Source organism: Zootermopsis nevadensis, unplaced genomic scaffold, assembly GCF_977971745.1.
Source record: "Zootermopsis nevadensis isolate Lab colony 2312 unplaced genomic scaffold, Znev_1.0 Znev_ptg000013l, whole genome shotgun sequence".
Classification (NCBI taxonomy): Eukaryota; Metazoa; Arthropoda; class Insecta; order Blattodea; family Termopsidae; genus Zootermopsis; species Zootermopsis nevadensis.
In genome coordinates, this window is record NW_028259145.1 from 3,686,816 (window position 1) to 3,704,899 (window position 18,084).

Genomic DNA, 18,084 nt, shown 5'->3' on the forward strand with positions numbered 1-18,084 from the left:
TTTTAATAAGTTTGTGTATAGACGGCCAAAATAAATATGTGTAATCTACTATTTTCAATTTCGTTGAAGTAGTTTTTTCAAATGTCGAAGAAGCAAAACGTGAACAAAGAATATTATAAGTGAACTAATTAATCACTCCATGGGAAAGCTCATAAATACAGTAATAAATCGATAACTATTAGTGAGGGGAGAGTTCCAATTATTTTCTGTGACATTCATCACACTGCAAAACAAAATGACAGATGCGAAGTTTGATTTTGCTAGATTAAGTACTCACTTGATATAACTGGATATTCGAAAGCCTTTAATCATCATAAAGAAATTTTTGCTTTAAAATCTGCTTCTACATTTGGAAAATATTGGTTCGGGCCAAAGTTCTGACCAAGTTAGGCGGGCGACGTATTCGCTGGTCGAAACAAATTCATTCAAATATCCATGTGACATTATGAAGAAAATCACCGAAATCGATTTAATTCGTCTCATCGGCTCTGACATGTTTTCATCCGAAGCCAAGTGCTTCGAAATCAAGGTTTTTCTTTTCTCCTGGAGTAAGGATAATCCCTCTAACAGTTGCTTCCTGTGTTTGCTTTGAACAGTGAGGTCCTTCGCTGGCCTTTGCATTTCTGTCCTGCTCAGTTCCATACAGTTGAAGCAGACTACTTGAAACATTCGTTTCGTCAGGAAAGACGCCTTTTTCCAACTTACTTCGAACAAAACCCTGGGTTAGGAGAAAGTGTTGCTCATCAAGAAAGGTCTTACGTGCTTCTAAGCAAATGGAAATATTTGTGGATTTGTTTACTAAATTAATGTAACGAGAAATATATCATGAAGCGGATTTGATGACAAATATGGAAAATTTGGCATTATAAATCGTGTGTTCGCTCTTCAAGGAAAAATTGTACCTCACTCTGACCGGGAATGTACCAATTTCGATTGAATTGTTTTACATATTAAAATGCTTTTCTCGAATACTCTTTTCCTTTCTTATAAGTTTGATGCTACATTCAAATTACCTTGTTCTAAAAATAGTTCTCTTTTAAAACCTGAAGACAAAAAAATATCAAAATTGTAGCACCTTACGATTCCTTAATTTTTAATATTCACTAATCCACAATTCGCACCTCAAACGTGATTTCAGTATTCTATTATAGGCTACGTGTTTCAGCTTATCGTAATTTCAGTACACAATATCTGAACACTCTCTGAGGTTTCATTGTGTCCTGTAGAACAAGGTATTCTTTTTTTTAAGAAGCAGCTTGCCCTAGAGCAAGAGAACACAACACAGAAATCACATCAGTAACTCGTACCAGAGAACGGTAGACATAGCATACGATGACGAATATTTTGTAGGAACTACAGAATATTTCATGACTTTCTTAATTAAACTTCGATTACATTGTTAGAACTTAATTCAGTTAAATTAAGAAGAAACGATGATATTACTTTATTTGGTTTGATAATATTAAATATTTTGTGACATTTGTGACATCCATCATTCCTATAACTTTCCACTACAAATGTGTAATCTGCCTGACCAAGTGACCTGTAATATCATTAACATTCAAAATCATAAATTATTTTGTATCACTAAATTATATCATCATTGACTTAACTATTCTTCAACTCACTCGATAATAAAACTCATTAAATCTTTTGGTCACGATAAACCAGCACAATAACTTCTAAAATCGAACGTTTACTATAAATACCCAAAGTAACCTGGAAGGGCCAGCACAGTTAAATATGTGATCCCCATGCTAGCCTCGAGGTGTCGGTAGTGTTCTCAAGGTTAAGGAACGCGGTGTGAAGAGGAAGCCGTCGTAATCTACGAGTAAGTAGAAGTCATAAAGTTGGTGGGCACAAGAGTGTCTGTGGGTCTTGCCGCCAGGAGAATATGGAAGTAAGTAATGAAATTTCTGCATCAACATTAAATTAATATAATATTAGTGAAACGAATTAAGTTTACTTTTAATTTAAGGTCTGTATTTCTAGATATTATCTGTAAAATTTTGTATAATTTTTATGTTTCTATTTACTATTAGTCAGCTTAGCTTAAAATTTACGATCTTAAACAAGCCTAAAATTAGTTAACGTGTACAATAAACAACACATTACTCATTATTAAGCTGTTAAACGTTATATAGAAATGTCCACGTTTCATGACATAGTTTCGCTTTATTAAACAAATTAACTTATATTTTAATATTTTCCGTCAAATCACAATTTTAATAAGTTAATAAAATATAAAATATTTAAAATATCATTTCACGTTCCACATCGAATGATCGATTTACAAATTGGAACGTCTCTTACGACATGTTTCGGTTATATTTAACCGTCCTCAGGTATAAATTAGATTGGTAAATTTAAAACTCGAATCACAATCATTTACAATGTTATGCAGCTTATTGAAATGTTCTTATCAGATTACTCTTATATATTAGAACGAAGGTATTGTTTTTTATATGGAAGATGTCTTCCGCTAGACACGTCATGTCTCTATCAACTCATCACCGGTATGTTTTATTAAATTTATTTTATTTTATTTTACTTATACATTCTACTATTTATTTACTTCCATCATTTTGTTTTCTATATTACTCCATATTTATTAATGTTTTATTTAAATCATTGCTTTACAGACTAATATTGAACATCAGATGAACCACGCCATATAAAAAACAATACCTTCGTTCTAATATATAAGAGTAATCTGATAAGAACATTTCAATAAACTGCATAACATTGTAAATTATTGTAATTCGAGTTTTAAATTTACCAATCTAATTTATACCTGAGGACGGTTAAATATAACCGAAACATGTAAAAAACGTTCCAATTTTTAAATCGATCATTCGATGCGGAACGTGAAATGATATTTTAAATATTTTATATTTAATTATCTTATTAAAATTGTGATTTGACGGAAAATATTAAAATATTAACCTAATTCACAATATGACGCAAATATACTACCTTATGAAATTAACTTATATTTTTCACGACAGTTGACTGCAGACCTTCCAATACAGTTGTTAAGATCGGACGAAATTAATGTGAATATGGAGATAATGGTAACATTCTACGAGGTCTTGTCAACCTAATGCAAATTTCAGGATGTAGGCTAAATTTTAATACAACGGCAATATAAAATTTGCAACAATTCCTTACATTAAATATTCATGTTCTGAAAGTAATAATTTCTGCCTTCGCCTCTTATCAAAAAACAACGACGCCGAACTTGGCTCTTTCCCCAGCGTCCTAAGGTAGTGACGTAAGGATGCCTTGTTTCCTTTAACCAAATCTATGCCCGAAACGTCTAGACTAACTCTCTGCCTGTTTGAGTTTCCTAAAGAGTCATATCGATCTGTATATTTGAACTCTCATTACAATAAGACTATATGTAATTGAAAATACGAATTCATAGGCCTATATTTAAAAAGTACGTATTTATAAACTCAATTGTGGACAAAAAGAACCGAACGTAACAATAATGAGTGAACTTGCCATCTCCTACTACATAAAAAATATTGTTTGAGAATGTCTCTGATACCTCCATGCTTCATTCGCCATAAGATACTCGTGTGTGGGTGGTTTTTTAACACTTAAACTTGAGACGACATAAAATTCTAAAAACAAAGCTTGGACGAAAATAATTGCTGAATTTTAAACAATAATTGCCTTATATTTCCTTCAATTTTAGCTACGAAAGGAAGTGTATGTTTTCCTCAGATATCAAAGTTGTGTAACCCAGACTAATCGTTTGAAAACTGGCGTGTGGTGGGCTAGAAATAAGGTCGTGTGACTTTCCTTCTTTCGCATAATCTAACGATAACAATGTAAAATTACGTCATGCCTCAACTTTCAAACACCCTTGTCCTATTTTCCCAATTACATGTGTAGCAGTCAGTGTTACCAACTGTCTGGTTTTCGGGTGAAATATAGAGTATCTGATTCGGCGATGATTTTACAGTATGAATATGATAGTCTTTTCGAAATAATCGCTTTGTTCTTATGAAGAACGACTTTGGTTCTACAAATGCTCATTTCGCAATATTTCACAATCACTAACCAACAATTACCAACAAACTCGACGTATGACTAAAAATAGACGCGGATCTGACCCGCACATTTTAACAGATACAGGTGTTAAAATGGTTGGCTTTACTTTTAATTTATCTTCGTTTGTTCGAGTGTTGCCTTAGCAGCAAAAGGCTCTTAGGATCAATTTCCTTTGTAATTTGAAAGTTAATATTAGTCGTGCAGTGACCACTGACAAATAATTCACACCTATTTAGTTAATCTTCATATAAAAATACAGGTTTTAAATTCCGTCTTTAATCCCGAAATATGAATAATTCTCATGCTCACCCAAAGACAAAAGTGAAACCAATATCACTTTAATGAAGAGTGACTACTAAAGGAGATATTGTAAACTGTGCTGTGATAAGTTTTACTGTGAAATATTATTACGTAAAAGCGACAATACGTCATGACAAAAGTCATATTAGCTGAGTGAGGGCAAATTTACGAATGTAAGACTTGAGGTTCTCACAGCGGTGAGTATGAAGATTTCCGTCTTCTGGGTTGTTGCGCTGTGTAGTCTGGTCGATGTTAACCAACGTTTCAGAGGTCATACTGCCTCCGTCATCACGACGATGATGACGGAGGCAGTATGACCTCTGAAACGTTGGTAAACATCGACCAGACTACACAGCGCAACAACCCAGAAGACAGAAATCTTCATACTCTGATGACGGAGGCAGTATGACCTCCGAAACGTTGGTAAACATCTACCAGACTACACAGCGCAACAACCCAGAAGACATAAATCTTCATCGCCCTGATGACGGAGGCAGTATGACCTCTGAAACGTTGGTTAACATCGACCAGACTACACAGTGCAACAACCCAGAAGACAGAAATCTTCATACTCTGATGACGGAGGCAGTATGACCTCCGAAACGTTGGTAAACATCGACCAGACTACACAGCGCAACAACCCAGAAGACAGAAATCTTCATACTCACCGCCCTGATGACGGAGGCAGTATGACCTCTGAAACGTTGGTTAACATCGACCAGACTACACAGCGCAACAACCCAGAAGACAGAAATCTTCATCGCCCTGATGATGGAGGCAGTATGACCTCTGAAACGTTGGTTAACATCGACCAGACTACACAGCGCAACAACCCAGAAGACATAAATCTTCATCGCCCTGATGATGGAGGCAGTATGACCGCTGAAACGTTGGTTAACATCGACCAGACTACACAGCGCAACAACTCAGAAGACAGAAATCTTCAAATTTACGAAGTTCAACTGTTGACAAGTATTTTGTGAAAACCGTTAAAAGCGAGTAAGAAGGAAATGTCTTATACAGAAATATTACTGATTTATTATGGAGCAAAACGCGACCACAGTTATGTGCCCAAAGAATGAAAAATTCACTGTCGCACTTTGTATTCACAGATTCTAAATCAGCAACCAAAATCCATTGCGAGCGCACAAAACGGAAAGCACTGGTTTTTAAAATAACTATCACGTGACTGTCTACAACTAGTTTTGAAAAATGTAGACACTGAAGCATTTCCCTTTGCCTGCAATAAATCAAATAAAGACAAGTTAAAGTTTTATCCATTGGCCATTCTATAAGTTTACCCGGAGAGGGATAAGTCATCAGAAATTTTAGACTTTTAAGAAGATTCAGATTAAACAGCTTAAGGGTGTACATCTAATGTTGGTCTGTTGGGAAAACAGTTTCGTACGCTGCAGTTGATTATAGGAAGAATAAGTCAGTATTAATGACATTAAAACACTCGTTCCATTTGCCTAATCTTAATACTGGCCACTGTAATAGGCACATGTTACACAATGGTGCTAAATATGGACTACAATATATTATCGTTTCACGTTGAATTGTTTATAATTAGAGTGTTCAATGTATTATTATCCAGTGCAAAGAAAGTGGATGAGTTGAAAGAATGTTTCATGTTTCTGGAAATTTTATACCCTCTTCTTCGTCACGTTCCAAATCGCTTCTTCGCCTTGTTTTCTGCTGTGGACAGATTACTTAAACCTTTTACAGCAATAAAATATTACTCTCTGAGTAAAGGTGACCAGAGCGATATGGAAATTTGTTATTTATGAAAATTATTCTGAAATACCTGATGAAATAACTCGTCCAGATCTATTCTTGCATTTTGTCATGACTCTGTTTAATGTACGAATTAAAATATAAAAACATAAAGTAATTTTATACAGATCACTGAAATTTATTCAGTATTCAATAAGTTGAGAAAAGAATTTGTCAAAAGGCAAGATTAGAGTTTCTGTGGAGTCAAGGTATTACACAATTTGAAGAAACTTCGTCCACAAGGACAGAAGACTTTCATTCAGGATGATCGGCGATTTTACACTCGAATTCCAGACCTCCTCCTGTTGTTTTGTATGAGTGCGAAACGTGGTCTTTCACTCTGAGGGAGGAACACAGATTGCAGGTGTTTGAGAACAGGGTGTTGAGGAGGATATTTGGGCCTAAGAGAGAAGACGATGGGACATGGAGAAAACTGCATAATGATGAGCTTAAAAATTTGTACTCCTCCCCCAATATTGTCAGGGTGATTAGGTAGAGAATAATGAGATGGGCGGGGCATGTAGCGCGCATGGATGGGACAAGAGGTGTGCACCGGGTATTGGTTGGGAAGCCTGAGGGGAAGAGACAGCTGGGGAGACCTAGACGTAGATGGGAGGATAATGTCAGGCGGGATCTATGGGAGATAGGAGTTGAAGGAGACTGAATTTTGTTGGCCCAGGACAGGGTCCGGTGGAGGGCTTTGGTTAGGTCGGTAAGCCATCTAGTTAGGTAGTTACTTAGTTATTCTGGAACATCTTGGCAGATGGTTAGATTTCAGAAACGATTCGTACTACATGCGGACAAATACCGGAAGATTGATTTGAACGAGTGGTATTATGGCATCAACTGCGCGCTTACATTACTTTTGGATCCTGAAATGGAATATTTCATGGACTTAATTTAAGTTACACAGATCATACATCCCGTGCAATATGATGCACAGATTGAACACTGTGAATAAAGTATTCATTACAGCCTACAAATTATGCAAATTTACGATAGTATCGTCCGGATTTAATAAGTCATTTCCTGCCGAAGCTGGAACGGTTTTAAAAATAAAAAGATGGAATGCACACATGAGGAACTTGTCAGAAATATCATGTTAGTTGCTCCAGAACTCAGCCACTGTTCTTCTATTTCAATTAAAATTTTCCTGTGGATATCCTTGTAAACGTAAAAGGCAAAGATATCATTGGCGTTTAACAGTGACCGTCATGCTGTGCTTACATGTGGGTAAATGGTTGTTTAGTTTCCTACCCGGATGCTCTCCCAAGCACCTATTTCAAATTTAAGTGAACCGACCACATGGTTCAATGGTTGAATTTTGGTCATCTGACTGATTCCGTGTAGTCTAGCAGGTGGTTACCAGCGCTTCGGAGGAACTTACTGCCTCAGACAACCATGACGTGGTATGAGGTACTCACTGTCCACGAACACGAAGGAACCTCTCATGTCCCGTCTTTAAACCTAGAATTTCTAGTATCAATTTAGCCAGCTTCGACTTATCGTAATCTTCAGGAGAACGTAATATCTGCATGAGAAATGTTGGTGCTGTTGTCAGGTAACAATTCCAACATACAAAATCAGCTTTTCCACATCGTCTTGGGAACAACGCAAAACAAGTATTACCAATGCATTAATCTCTTGTTGACAGATGGCAGGGTGGTGGTACAGATTGGCGGCATTAGTTGTTGCGTTAATTTCAACCACACACAGCGCTCAGATTTTGGGAATAATTGCGACTCCAGCAATAAGCCACAACAAGGTCTTCGCAGCCCTGACTGACGAGCTTGCCCGTCGAGGGCATCGGGTGACAGTCATCAGTCCTTTCCCAAAGAAGCCCATTCCTAACTTAAAAAACATTGAAGTGGAAATGGTTTTGAAAGATCACAGTAAGTTTACACTGGTAGTTGAGAACCTTGATGTTACGTACTAAGATTTAAAACTATAATAATTAGAATTGATTCTCTTTCTTTTGAGAACTTTGTACATGTTTAATTTATTATAAATCAACGAAACATAAATATCGTTAGGTACAGATATTGTATTTATAACGAGAAACTAATTGGAGGTGAAGAAATTGAACTAACTACCTGAAGGCTACATACGAAGTGTGACGGAAGATAGAAATGGGAACGATGATGGTTGCCGGACGAATGGCTTCGTTTTACGTATGTACGTATCAGAAGCAAAATCATCCCCAAGGAAATATTTAAAATCAACAAAAATAAATAAGGAGATTTCTGTCTTCTGTGTTGTTGCGCTGTGTAGTGTGGTCGATGTTAACGAACGTTTCAGAGGTCATACTGCCTCCGTCACCAGGGCGATGACGGAATCAGTATGACCTCTGAAACGTTGGTTAACATCGACCAGACTACACAGCGCAACAACACAGAAGACAGAAATCTTCATTTTCAATGCTGTGAAAACCTCAAATCCTACAAAAATAAATAACTTTTCGGGAATTCCGTACTACGCATGATTTGCTGATAAATATCAGGACATGAAGGCGGTAACACTTATTTTAAGTGCATCGTAATAATCATAATAATAAAATATTATTATTAATGTAGATAAAATGCTAAATGATTAGATTTTCTGCTGAAATAATATATACAAAGCCAAATGTCCTCTTCTACAGGCAGGTGGCTATTAATTTATTATTAACTTAGAATTGGCGTTGATTTACTTGTGTAGCGCGCTTGTTTACTTTCCAATGTAGAAAATTACAAATAGACAATTTTGTGCAAGACAAGACACAGTGTATATTTAGAATATGCAAACAGCCCTTAACAAGATATCATAAGGTAAGAACTATATCAGTTAAAACACATTTTCAAATGTACGCATTTCAATAAATATATAGAATATATATAAATATACGGCAATAAGTTTCGTTGCTGCATAAAACCCCTCCAATTTAGTAACAAATTATTGAAGAAGCTGTGCTCTGATTGTGCAATTCACTGAGCTATAAAAATTTTCATTCAATCAGGAAAACAGAAGTGTTCAGAAACACACAGTGTTCTTGACATTTTGTTTTCCTAAATTTTTTACGTATTATAATTTATTTAAAAAGCGAATTTTTCCTCGTACATTTTTGTTATGTTTCAGATATACCAAATTTCTATGATATAAAAAACATGGGCACAATTGGATTATCAATATTTGTGTGGAACGTGGGTCTTTCATGCTGTGCCTCAGTTCTCCAACATCCAGAAGTTCAGGCTCTGATACATTCCAAAGATCACCACTTCGATGCCATCATGGTGGAAGCATTTATGAACGAGTGCTTTCTAGGGTTCGCGCATAAATTCAAAGCTCCTATAATTCAGATATGCCCATTTGGAGGAACAGCTTATATGGGAGATTGGGTCGGAAATCCTAATCCCTTTTCATATATTCCCGACCCCGTTCTTCACTTCAGCCATCATATGACATTTTGGGAGCGTTTGGTAAATACAGTAACGGGCGTCTATTTCAGGATTGGGCAAGAGTTTTATAATATACCCAGGCAGGATTCAATTATGAGAAAGTTTTTTAATGAAACGGAACCGATACCCCCATTGTCTGAGCTTGTTCGTAACACTTCGTTACTTCTCGTCAACAATCACTTCAGCCTGAATTATCCGAGGCCACTAATGCCCAACTTAATTGAAGTTGGCGGTATGCACGTGCAGCCACCGAAAGAACTACCTCAGGTGAGATAAATCACAGTTACCTGAGACCTCACGTTACTCTCCCTATATATTTACTCAGTTCTTTATTTACATTTTAAATAATTTCAAATCGTTACGAGACACGAATTCCCAATTCACGAAAGTTCACGTGTTCATAAATGTCATGTTGTCACTGTTTTTAATAATATAACAAACCGACAAATGTTCAATAACATATAATTCAAATATACCTTCGTAATGACAGGCATTGCAGGTGTTTGAGAATTGGGTGTTGAGGAGGATATTTGTTCCTAGGAGAGAAGACGATGGGGCATGGAGAAAACTGCATAATCATGAGCTTAAAAATCTGTATTCCTCCCCCAATATTGTCAGGATGATTAAGTTGAGAAGAATGAGATGGGCGGGACATGTAGCGCGCATTGATGGGACAAGAGGTGTGCACCGGATATTGGTCGGGAAGTCTGAAGGGAAGAGACCGCTGGGGAGATCTAGACGTGGATGCAAGGTATTAAGCGGAATCCATGGGAGATAGGAGATGTAGTTGATTGCATTTTGCAGGCCCAGTACAGGGAACGGTGGAGGACTTTTGTTAATTCGGTGATGAACTTTCGGGTTCGGTTAGCCATCTAGTTAGTTATAAGGTTAATATTAGATTATTAATATTTTTAGCTCTCAAGTTTGGTATAATGTAACACTGTCTTGTTTTAAATGTGCATATTATGTTAACTTATGTCCAAATTTCAAGATATGTATATTAGCATTTTCATTTCAAACAAACAACTTACCACGGCGCTAGACAAGAATATGGACTATGGCATAAAGACTGGTAGTAAAAATTCCTAAAATGTATACGCGGAATTTTGGATAAAATTATCCATACGTAAAATTCGCCCTCACGATAAACAATTTGTATCCCCAAGAACGTGAAACAATTTTAACGAGTATTCTGAGAGTTTATGTAGTTGCTTAACTACTGGACATCCTGGTCAACAGTGGTGGACACATTATTAAGGTCTCCAACTGAATCTCAACTATAACTGGAATGCGTAGTGAAATTGAACAATAAATCACTGTACAGTCAAAAGAGTAACACGTGCCAGAATCTACATGTCACAGACATGTGGATCCATGCCGCCTTAAAGGCAAACAGACATAAGGACCTTATGACCATGAGGCAGTAACATCGAGTATCATTTCAGTAAATTCACACACCTTAAGATAATTTTACAAGCAATCCAAACACTAAATTAGCTCTTCGTTACTACTTGCAAATTGGCTGTATTTTATAACGCTCTTCGTCAGTAATAGAACGTCATGCTTTCAATCAATGTGATAAAGTATTCATATATTTTGTCTCGTTAAAGGACCTACAAAAGTACTTGGATGAATCTCCACAAGGAGTGATCTACTTCAGTATGGGTTCTGTCCTGCAAGGGTCCCTCATGCCTGAAACTGCCAGAAACGCTTTCCTCGAAGCCTTCTCTAAACTAAAGCAACGAGTGCTTTGGAAGTGGGAGATAGAATCGTTACCAGGACAACCAAGCAACGTGAAACTGGGGAAGTGGCTGCCTCAGTCAGATATTCTGGGTAAGTTACAAAGAGGCAGCGAATCCTCCTTAATCCAGTTAACACATTTATCAAATGGATTCTTGTTCACATTCCATACCTTCTGTTTCCTTCCATAATACCTTATTCTCGACGTACTCTTTACATACTGCATGCGCGCACACACGAACAAACATTCGTACACGGAAGTCATGTGCAATTGGATGAATGGAAAAAGCAAAGTGTAAAAAGGGAACAAAAAAATTGATAGGCAGTGTCGGACACTGCCGCAGTTATTTTCGTGAAAACGTCAATCGTGTATGCCAAGTGACAGTTTAAGAAAATCGGGAAATTTTCAAACTTTTTCAAATTCACAGCCTCGTATCTTTTTCAGTTTTTGAGATACACTCTTAGAGGCCAGGATGAGTTGTAACATATACACTCCTCTTCAAAACAACACTTGGATCACTCGGATCGGATAATTAGTCTCTGAGATATGATCCCGTTTATGGACACGTGTCGAATCCGGAAAGTCGAAAATCGTGGGTTCACTTTGCGCGTGCGCAGTTCGCGACGTCCGGCCGCCACGAATGTCGGAGCGGTACTGGCACAAACGTTCATCCTTCCTCTTTAAAACGAGACTAAGATGGTGGCGCTATTTCTATTTTTAGCCGAGTTATTGAAGTTTGAAATTACTTCGACAGAAACTGTCGCTCATTTGGGCGCGATTGCCTCCCCACACCAGGCATCGATTATAAAGACGTTTTCACGTCAAAACACATTCTTTGTGCGGAACAAAATGTCAGTCACCACGCACTGCAGGGAACAATTCGGCGACAATCAGGTCAGTTATTAAGCATAGACATTTTCCTATCATTTTCTGTTAAACGCGTACGTCGTACAACAACTAAATCAAAGTTACGGGCTTGTATTACTCATTCCGCCCATTAGTTCAACAATCTGATTTATCCTGCAATGTTGATTAATTTTAAAAAAAAATAACTCCATGTTTATTTTGACTAGTACTGATGCATTTAAATTGCAAATTAGGTACCTCCTGAGACCCGAAGTCCCATAGATCGTGTTTTATTATATGCGAAAAGCGATCACACAAAGCGTCTTCAAATATATGTTTTCTAGTGATTAGAATTATATGAACAAAAAATACTATTATCAGATTTCGTCTGCGTTTTATTTCCGTTCGACACTGTCCGGTAGGACCTTCAAACGTCGCTATGAAACTTCTTCAGCAGTAAAAGCATTTCTTACCAGATTTATTGACAGATACAAATATATAGGTTTTGAGGTCTGACGTTTCTTCCAGACCAAACGGCGCAACAACCCAGAAGACAGCCGACTCAAACACGTTTATAATTGATGCTGTATGAATAAACGAATCAACTGTCTAATTTAATACACTCGGGCGGAAAACCAAAGTCATCGTTATTACAACTTCGTACCTGCAAGGTTACCGACTTTGTCGTCGCCAGATAGGTTACCAATACTCAAATATTAACCAACTTTAATAAACTTCTCGTCCTTAGCTCACCCAAACGTCAAGCTCTTCATCACACACGGAGGGTTGCTGAGCAAACAGGAGGCCCTGAGTCGTGGAGTGCCTTTGCTGGGAATCCCAATATATGGAGATCAGCACTTGAATATGCGAAAAGCCGTGAATTCTGGATACGGAATTCTACTGGAGTTTGAAAACATCACGACGGATTCTGTTCTTTGGGCGATAGAGTCGGCACTTCAACCCAGGTACTGTGTCAAAACGTTTCAGACGGACTCGTCAGTTACATGTAAGAAATAATATCCAAATGACAAGGAACAACGATAATTTCAGCCCCCCATTCAATTTCGAAGACTTTCTGACATTCAATCGGAAAAAAATCTTCTTAAAATTAATCCAAAAAGTGTATTGCTGTTTCTTTCAATTGCAGCAGAACGTGATTCCAGAACCCTGAAGAATTTCATGAGAAAACCACATAATATGCACTGTAACAAGGGCACTTCCGGTTTGTTCACTTTTGCAAAATCTCCGTGTTCTTAAAGGTTCCGCGAGAACGCCCAACGCGTGTCCAGAATCTTCCGGGACCAGCCGCTCACACCGCTGGAGCAAGCCGTGTTCTGGACGGAGTACGTGATCAGGCACAAGGGAGCGCCTCACATGCGTTCAGCTGCACTCGACCTCGCCTGGTACCAGTACTTCCTGCTAGATGTCATCGCTGCTTTAGCATTTTCTGTCGGTTTCGTTTCTTTCATATTGTTTCTGATTTGCAGGGCAATTTTTAAGAAAGTGTGCAGTAGCACATCACCGAACAAGAGTATTACTAAACAGAAGAAACATTAACGAGTGTGATAATCAGGAAAATGCGTTTTGTTTGAGAGACCACTTCTTTATAACTTGGTATTCATTTTTCTGTCTTGTTCTTCTATGCAGGGAGTTTTTATTTCCAATGACCTTCATGTCTACACCATCTACCACAAACATAAAACATAGGTTGGCTTATCCAAGAACCTTGGCACATGTCCGAAGTCTCTACTGAATCATTCCGTATTAAAGCAAACAGTGCTCTACCCAAAATCATCATACTATTTATTCTTTCTCTTATAGCCACACATCCCTGAGGTACGCGTTTTCCTACGTTGAAATTATTGTGACCAAGTCTCTGCATAATAATTAATTTCATTCTTCAGTTTTGGCAAATTGCGAAAAATTCTTAAGAGTATAAATCATAACTATTTCGAAATTTGGAAATACAATATTTAGGGTACAGCCGTTGTTTTCTGGAGGAATCTAATTTCACACAACTTATACATATATCTGCATTATGTTTAGATTTACAGACTTCGTACAATTTTCTTTAATTAGAACCCCAACATGTGACCGTATTTAAGTAACTGGGATGTTGATCCAAAACAAACAAAGGGCTGTTTTATGTGTTTAGATTTTAGAGAGCATGGACTTTCGTTTGAGTTATGAAAATTATCTTTTTTAAAATGCATAAACAACAAACGTATCCTCATACTGGACGACAGTAAATCAGAAATGATTCAAAACGCATTAATCTAATGATTAAGGGGATTAATATTAGCAACAAATACACACGCGGTGAAACTATATTAATGTTTTCCACTGTGCTGAAGAAAGGTCTCGTGAGTTACGTCTGGTACAGCATGCTCAATTCTATGTTGATGCCCACTCCTTCCATAAGATTATGCTTTTGGCACTGGGCATAGCGACTGAAGACAGGGGCTTGGCTTTCAACTTTTCTCTGTATCCATGATAATATCAAAATATCTTGTGATTTTCTCCCCATAATCATGACAAAATATCACATTCTTCATCAAGTGCAAAGATACATCTGATGCACCAGTCACTGTCACGGACAGAAGCAACTTATTTTCTCGGACAGAAATGGTTTGAGTCTCCTGGAACATCAGTTACGCCTCTGACACAAATCGTCCAATGACAACTAATCCATTGTGAAAACGCAATTGCAGAAAATTAAGCAGCTCAGCGGATTCGAGTTGCGGAGAGGTGACTGACAAGGCGGGAGACCATGAAGAACCGAGACGGGGACCGAAGTTAAGGTGGGAGTAGCTGTACGCAGGCGGCCAGCCACGACAGCCCAGCATACAACTGCAGTAAGTAGCCGGTTAGAAATAATTCTCAAAATACGTATACAGAGAATGTAAGTCTACATGTTCAGCACCGAGCAAACAAGAGCAGTGGAAGTTGTGTGAGACTGGATTCAGCGTTTTCGGAGTATAGGATCAACACTCAGATAACCTGGTTTGAAAAACTGCGAGCAGGAGAAAAGGACCAGAACGTAAAACTCGCAAACGAGTCACGGAATATTTGTTTCGTTTAGAGTCTGAAACAGGACAACGCAATTTTGATGATGCAGTTGAGACATCTTTATAAGAGATTTAATGTTCTTTCATTTCGAATAAAGTCAAGCACAGATATTCTAAAAAATTCAGAGTTTAAAGTGCAATAAAGTCAAAAAGAGTGGTCATATGGACGTATGTGCTATCTTAAATAGAAAAAGGACGCAAAGTGTCCACCGGTTATTCTTAAATAAAAAATTCAACCGCCCAGCAGGGTTAAAATTTACTTCGGATGCTAGAAAGTTGTCGATAATTATCAACAGTGGTAACAATTATTGAAATTTCAAACATCTGCAGTGAAAGTATTCTAACATTTTGCTGCTTAAATGCACCGAATTCTGATGGAACTTGTTATTCATTTCGAAAAATGCTTCAAAATTGTAATTTACTGTCAACATTTTATTTCATGTACTGGTGATTTTCAAACTGCTGAAGCTAAGCGCGTCATAAAAATTATAATATATTTAATGACGTCAACGTATGTAGTGTCCGTAGAGACTTATACAATAACATTCGTAAATACATACATCTTTATTACATTCCATGGATCCATAAGTTAGTCAGATGACAATAGGATGTAGAATAAGTCATAATAATACAATATATGTTATACAAATACAAGTCATACTATTATATAAATGTCACAAAAAGTTGTCAGTGGAACCACGGTTCCGGAGAATTTGACGTAAATACGTCTACACGGAAAGGAAGTTTATATATTGGCTTTATTCTAAATATTTCCTTTATTCATGCTTTACAATTGAGATAAATTTGTTTAAGATATTGCTTAATCAACTTGAATTAGTTACGCTTAAGATGGGTCTGTGGTAGCTGACTGTAATGTAACGTAATGTAAGGTAAGGAGAATTTGACGTAAATACGTCTATACGGAAAGGAAGTTTATATATTGGCTTTATTCTAAATATTGCCTTTATACATGCTTTACAATTGGGATAAGTTTGATTAAGACATTGCTTATTTAACTTGAATTAGTTACGCTTAAGATGGGTCTGTGGTAGCTGACTGTAATGTAATGTAATGTAAGGAGAATTTGACGTAAATACGTCTACACGGAAAGGAAGTTTATATATTGGTTTATTCTAAATATTTCCTTTATACATGCTTTACAATTGAGATAAGTTTGATTAAGACATTGCTTATTTAACTTGAATTAGTTACGCTTAAGATGGGTCTGTGGTAGCTGACTGTAATGTAATGTAATGTAACGTAATGTAAGGTAAGGAGAATTTGACGTAAATACGTCTATACGGAAAGGAAGTTTATATATTGGCTTTATTCTAAATATTTCCTTTATACATGCTTTACAATTGAGTAAAGTTTGATTAAGACATTGCTTATTTAACTTGAATTAGTTACGCTTAAGATGGGTCTTGTGGTAGCTGACTGTAATGTAATGTAATGAACGTAATGTAAGGTAAGGAGAATTTGACGTAAATACGTCTACACGGAAAGGAAGTTTATATATTGGTTTATTCTAAATATTTCCTTTATACATGCTTTACAATTGAGATAAGTTTGATTAAGACATTGCTTATTTAACTTGAATTAGTTACGCTTAAGATGGGTCTGTGGTAGCTGACTGTAATGTAATGTAATGTAACGTAATGTAAGGTAAGGAGAATTTGACGTAAATACGTCTACACGGAAAGGAAGTTTATATATTGGCTTTATTCTTAATACTTCCTTTATACATGCTTTACAATTGAGATAAGTTTGATTAAGACATTGCTTATTTAACTTGAATTAGTTACGCTTAAGATGGGTCTGTGGTAGCTGAATGTAATGTAATGTAATGTAAGGTAATGTAAGGTAAGGTAACGTAAAGTAATGTAAGGTAAGGTAATGTAATGTAACTATGTAGGTAACCATTGTTGTTTATTTGTTGATAAACAGATGACGTTTCCTAGGTAACATAACAATGAAGTTATACTTTTTCGTAACACTATTTCGTAACACTTTTTGCCGAATGACACTGACCCTAAAATATAGACGTATTTACGTCAAAATACAAAGGGTTCACATGAAGTAGAGATAAGTTACAAATAAATCCACCCATTATATACAATAGATCAATTACGACTTACTTGTAAACATTATAAATTCATCGACAGAGAAAAAGAAGTGTGTAATTAAGTATCTTTTCAATGCTGGTTTAAATTGTGCCTTTTTATTTACAAGACTTGTGAGATTTGATGGTAGACTGTTGAAAATTTTGATTCCTGCATAATATGCACTCTTCTGAAAACATGAGAGGTTGGCAATTGGTCTATGAAGCTGATTTTTATCCCTTGTGTTGACACGGTGTATAGCAGAATTAGTTTGAAAGAGTTCTTGGTTATTTACAATAAAGTTCATTAATGAGAATATGTATTCACATGGAAGAGCTAATATTTCTAATCTCTTAAACAGACTTTTACATGAATTCCTAGGTTTTACACCAGCCAATAATCTAACAATTTTCTTTTTTAAAGTGAATATATTTTTGATGTTTGATGAATTTCCCCCCAAAATTATTCCATATTTCATTAAAGTGTGAAAATAGGCAAAATATACTGATCTGAGTGTGTCAGTGTTGCTGACATGCAACAGAGATCTAACTGCGTAACATGCGCCACTTAACTTAGGTATCATTATATCAATATGATTAGTCCAATTTAGGTGATTATCAATTTGCAAACCCAAGAATTTTGTGTTTATTGACTCTTGTATATACTTCCCATTATAACCATTCCCATTAAAGCACATTGTGGTGAGTTATTTGTTATACATTTTATTATATTCGTTTTATCTAGATTTAGGGCCA

General features: G+C 36.5%; 2 protein-coding genes and 1 long non-coding RNA gene across 6 annotated transcripts in view; 2 read left to right on the plus strand and 1 right to left on the minus strand.

Moving 5' to 3' along the window:
• Positions 1-18,084, minus strand: part of LOC110836960 (UDP-glycosyltransferase UGT5) — a 183,366-nt gene that overhangs the window by 25,427 nt on the left and 139,855 nt on the right. The gene's annotated exons all lie outside the window — the stretch shown is intronic.
• LOC110836961 (UDP-glucosyltransferase 2-like) lies at positions 1,813-18,038 on the plus strand. Of its 2 annotated transcripts, XR_015535044.1 has the most exons (7): positions 1,813-1,900; positions 7,793-8,030; positions 9,253-9,839; positions 11,183-11,405; positions 12,908-13,124; positions 13,419-16,482; positions 16,696-18,038. XR_015535044.1 is itself a non-coding variant. In XM_022078719.2 (6 exons), the coding sequence occupies exons 1-6, from the start codon at positions 1,895-1,897 to the stop codon at positions 13,714-13,716; spliced, it is 1,569 nt and encodes a 522-aa protein (XP_021934411.2). In that variant the 5' UTR covers positions 1,813-1,894; the 3' UTR covers positions 13,717-18,038. The 2 variants fall into 2 exon arrangements, 1 of the variants encoding a protein (XP_021934411.2); XM_022078719.2 differs by having other exon boundaries at positions 13,419-18,038.
• On the plus strand, positions 2,222-2,814 carry LOC147873847 (uncharacterized). The gene is made up of 2 exons (XR_015535017.1): positions 2,222-2,516; positions 2,643-2,814. It is a non-coding gene; the product is annotated as an uncharacterized LOC147873847 (long non-coding RNA).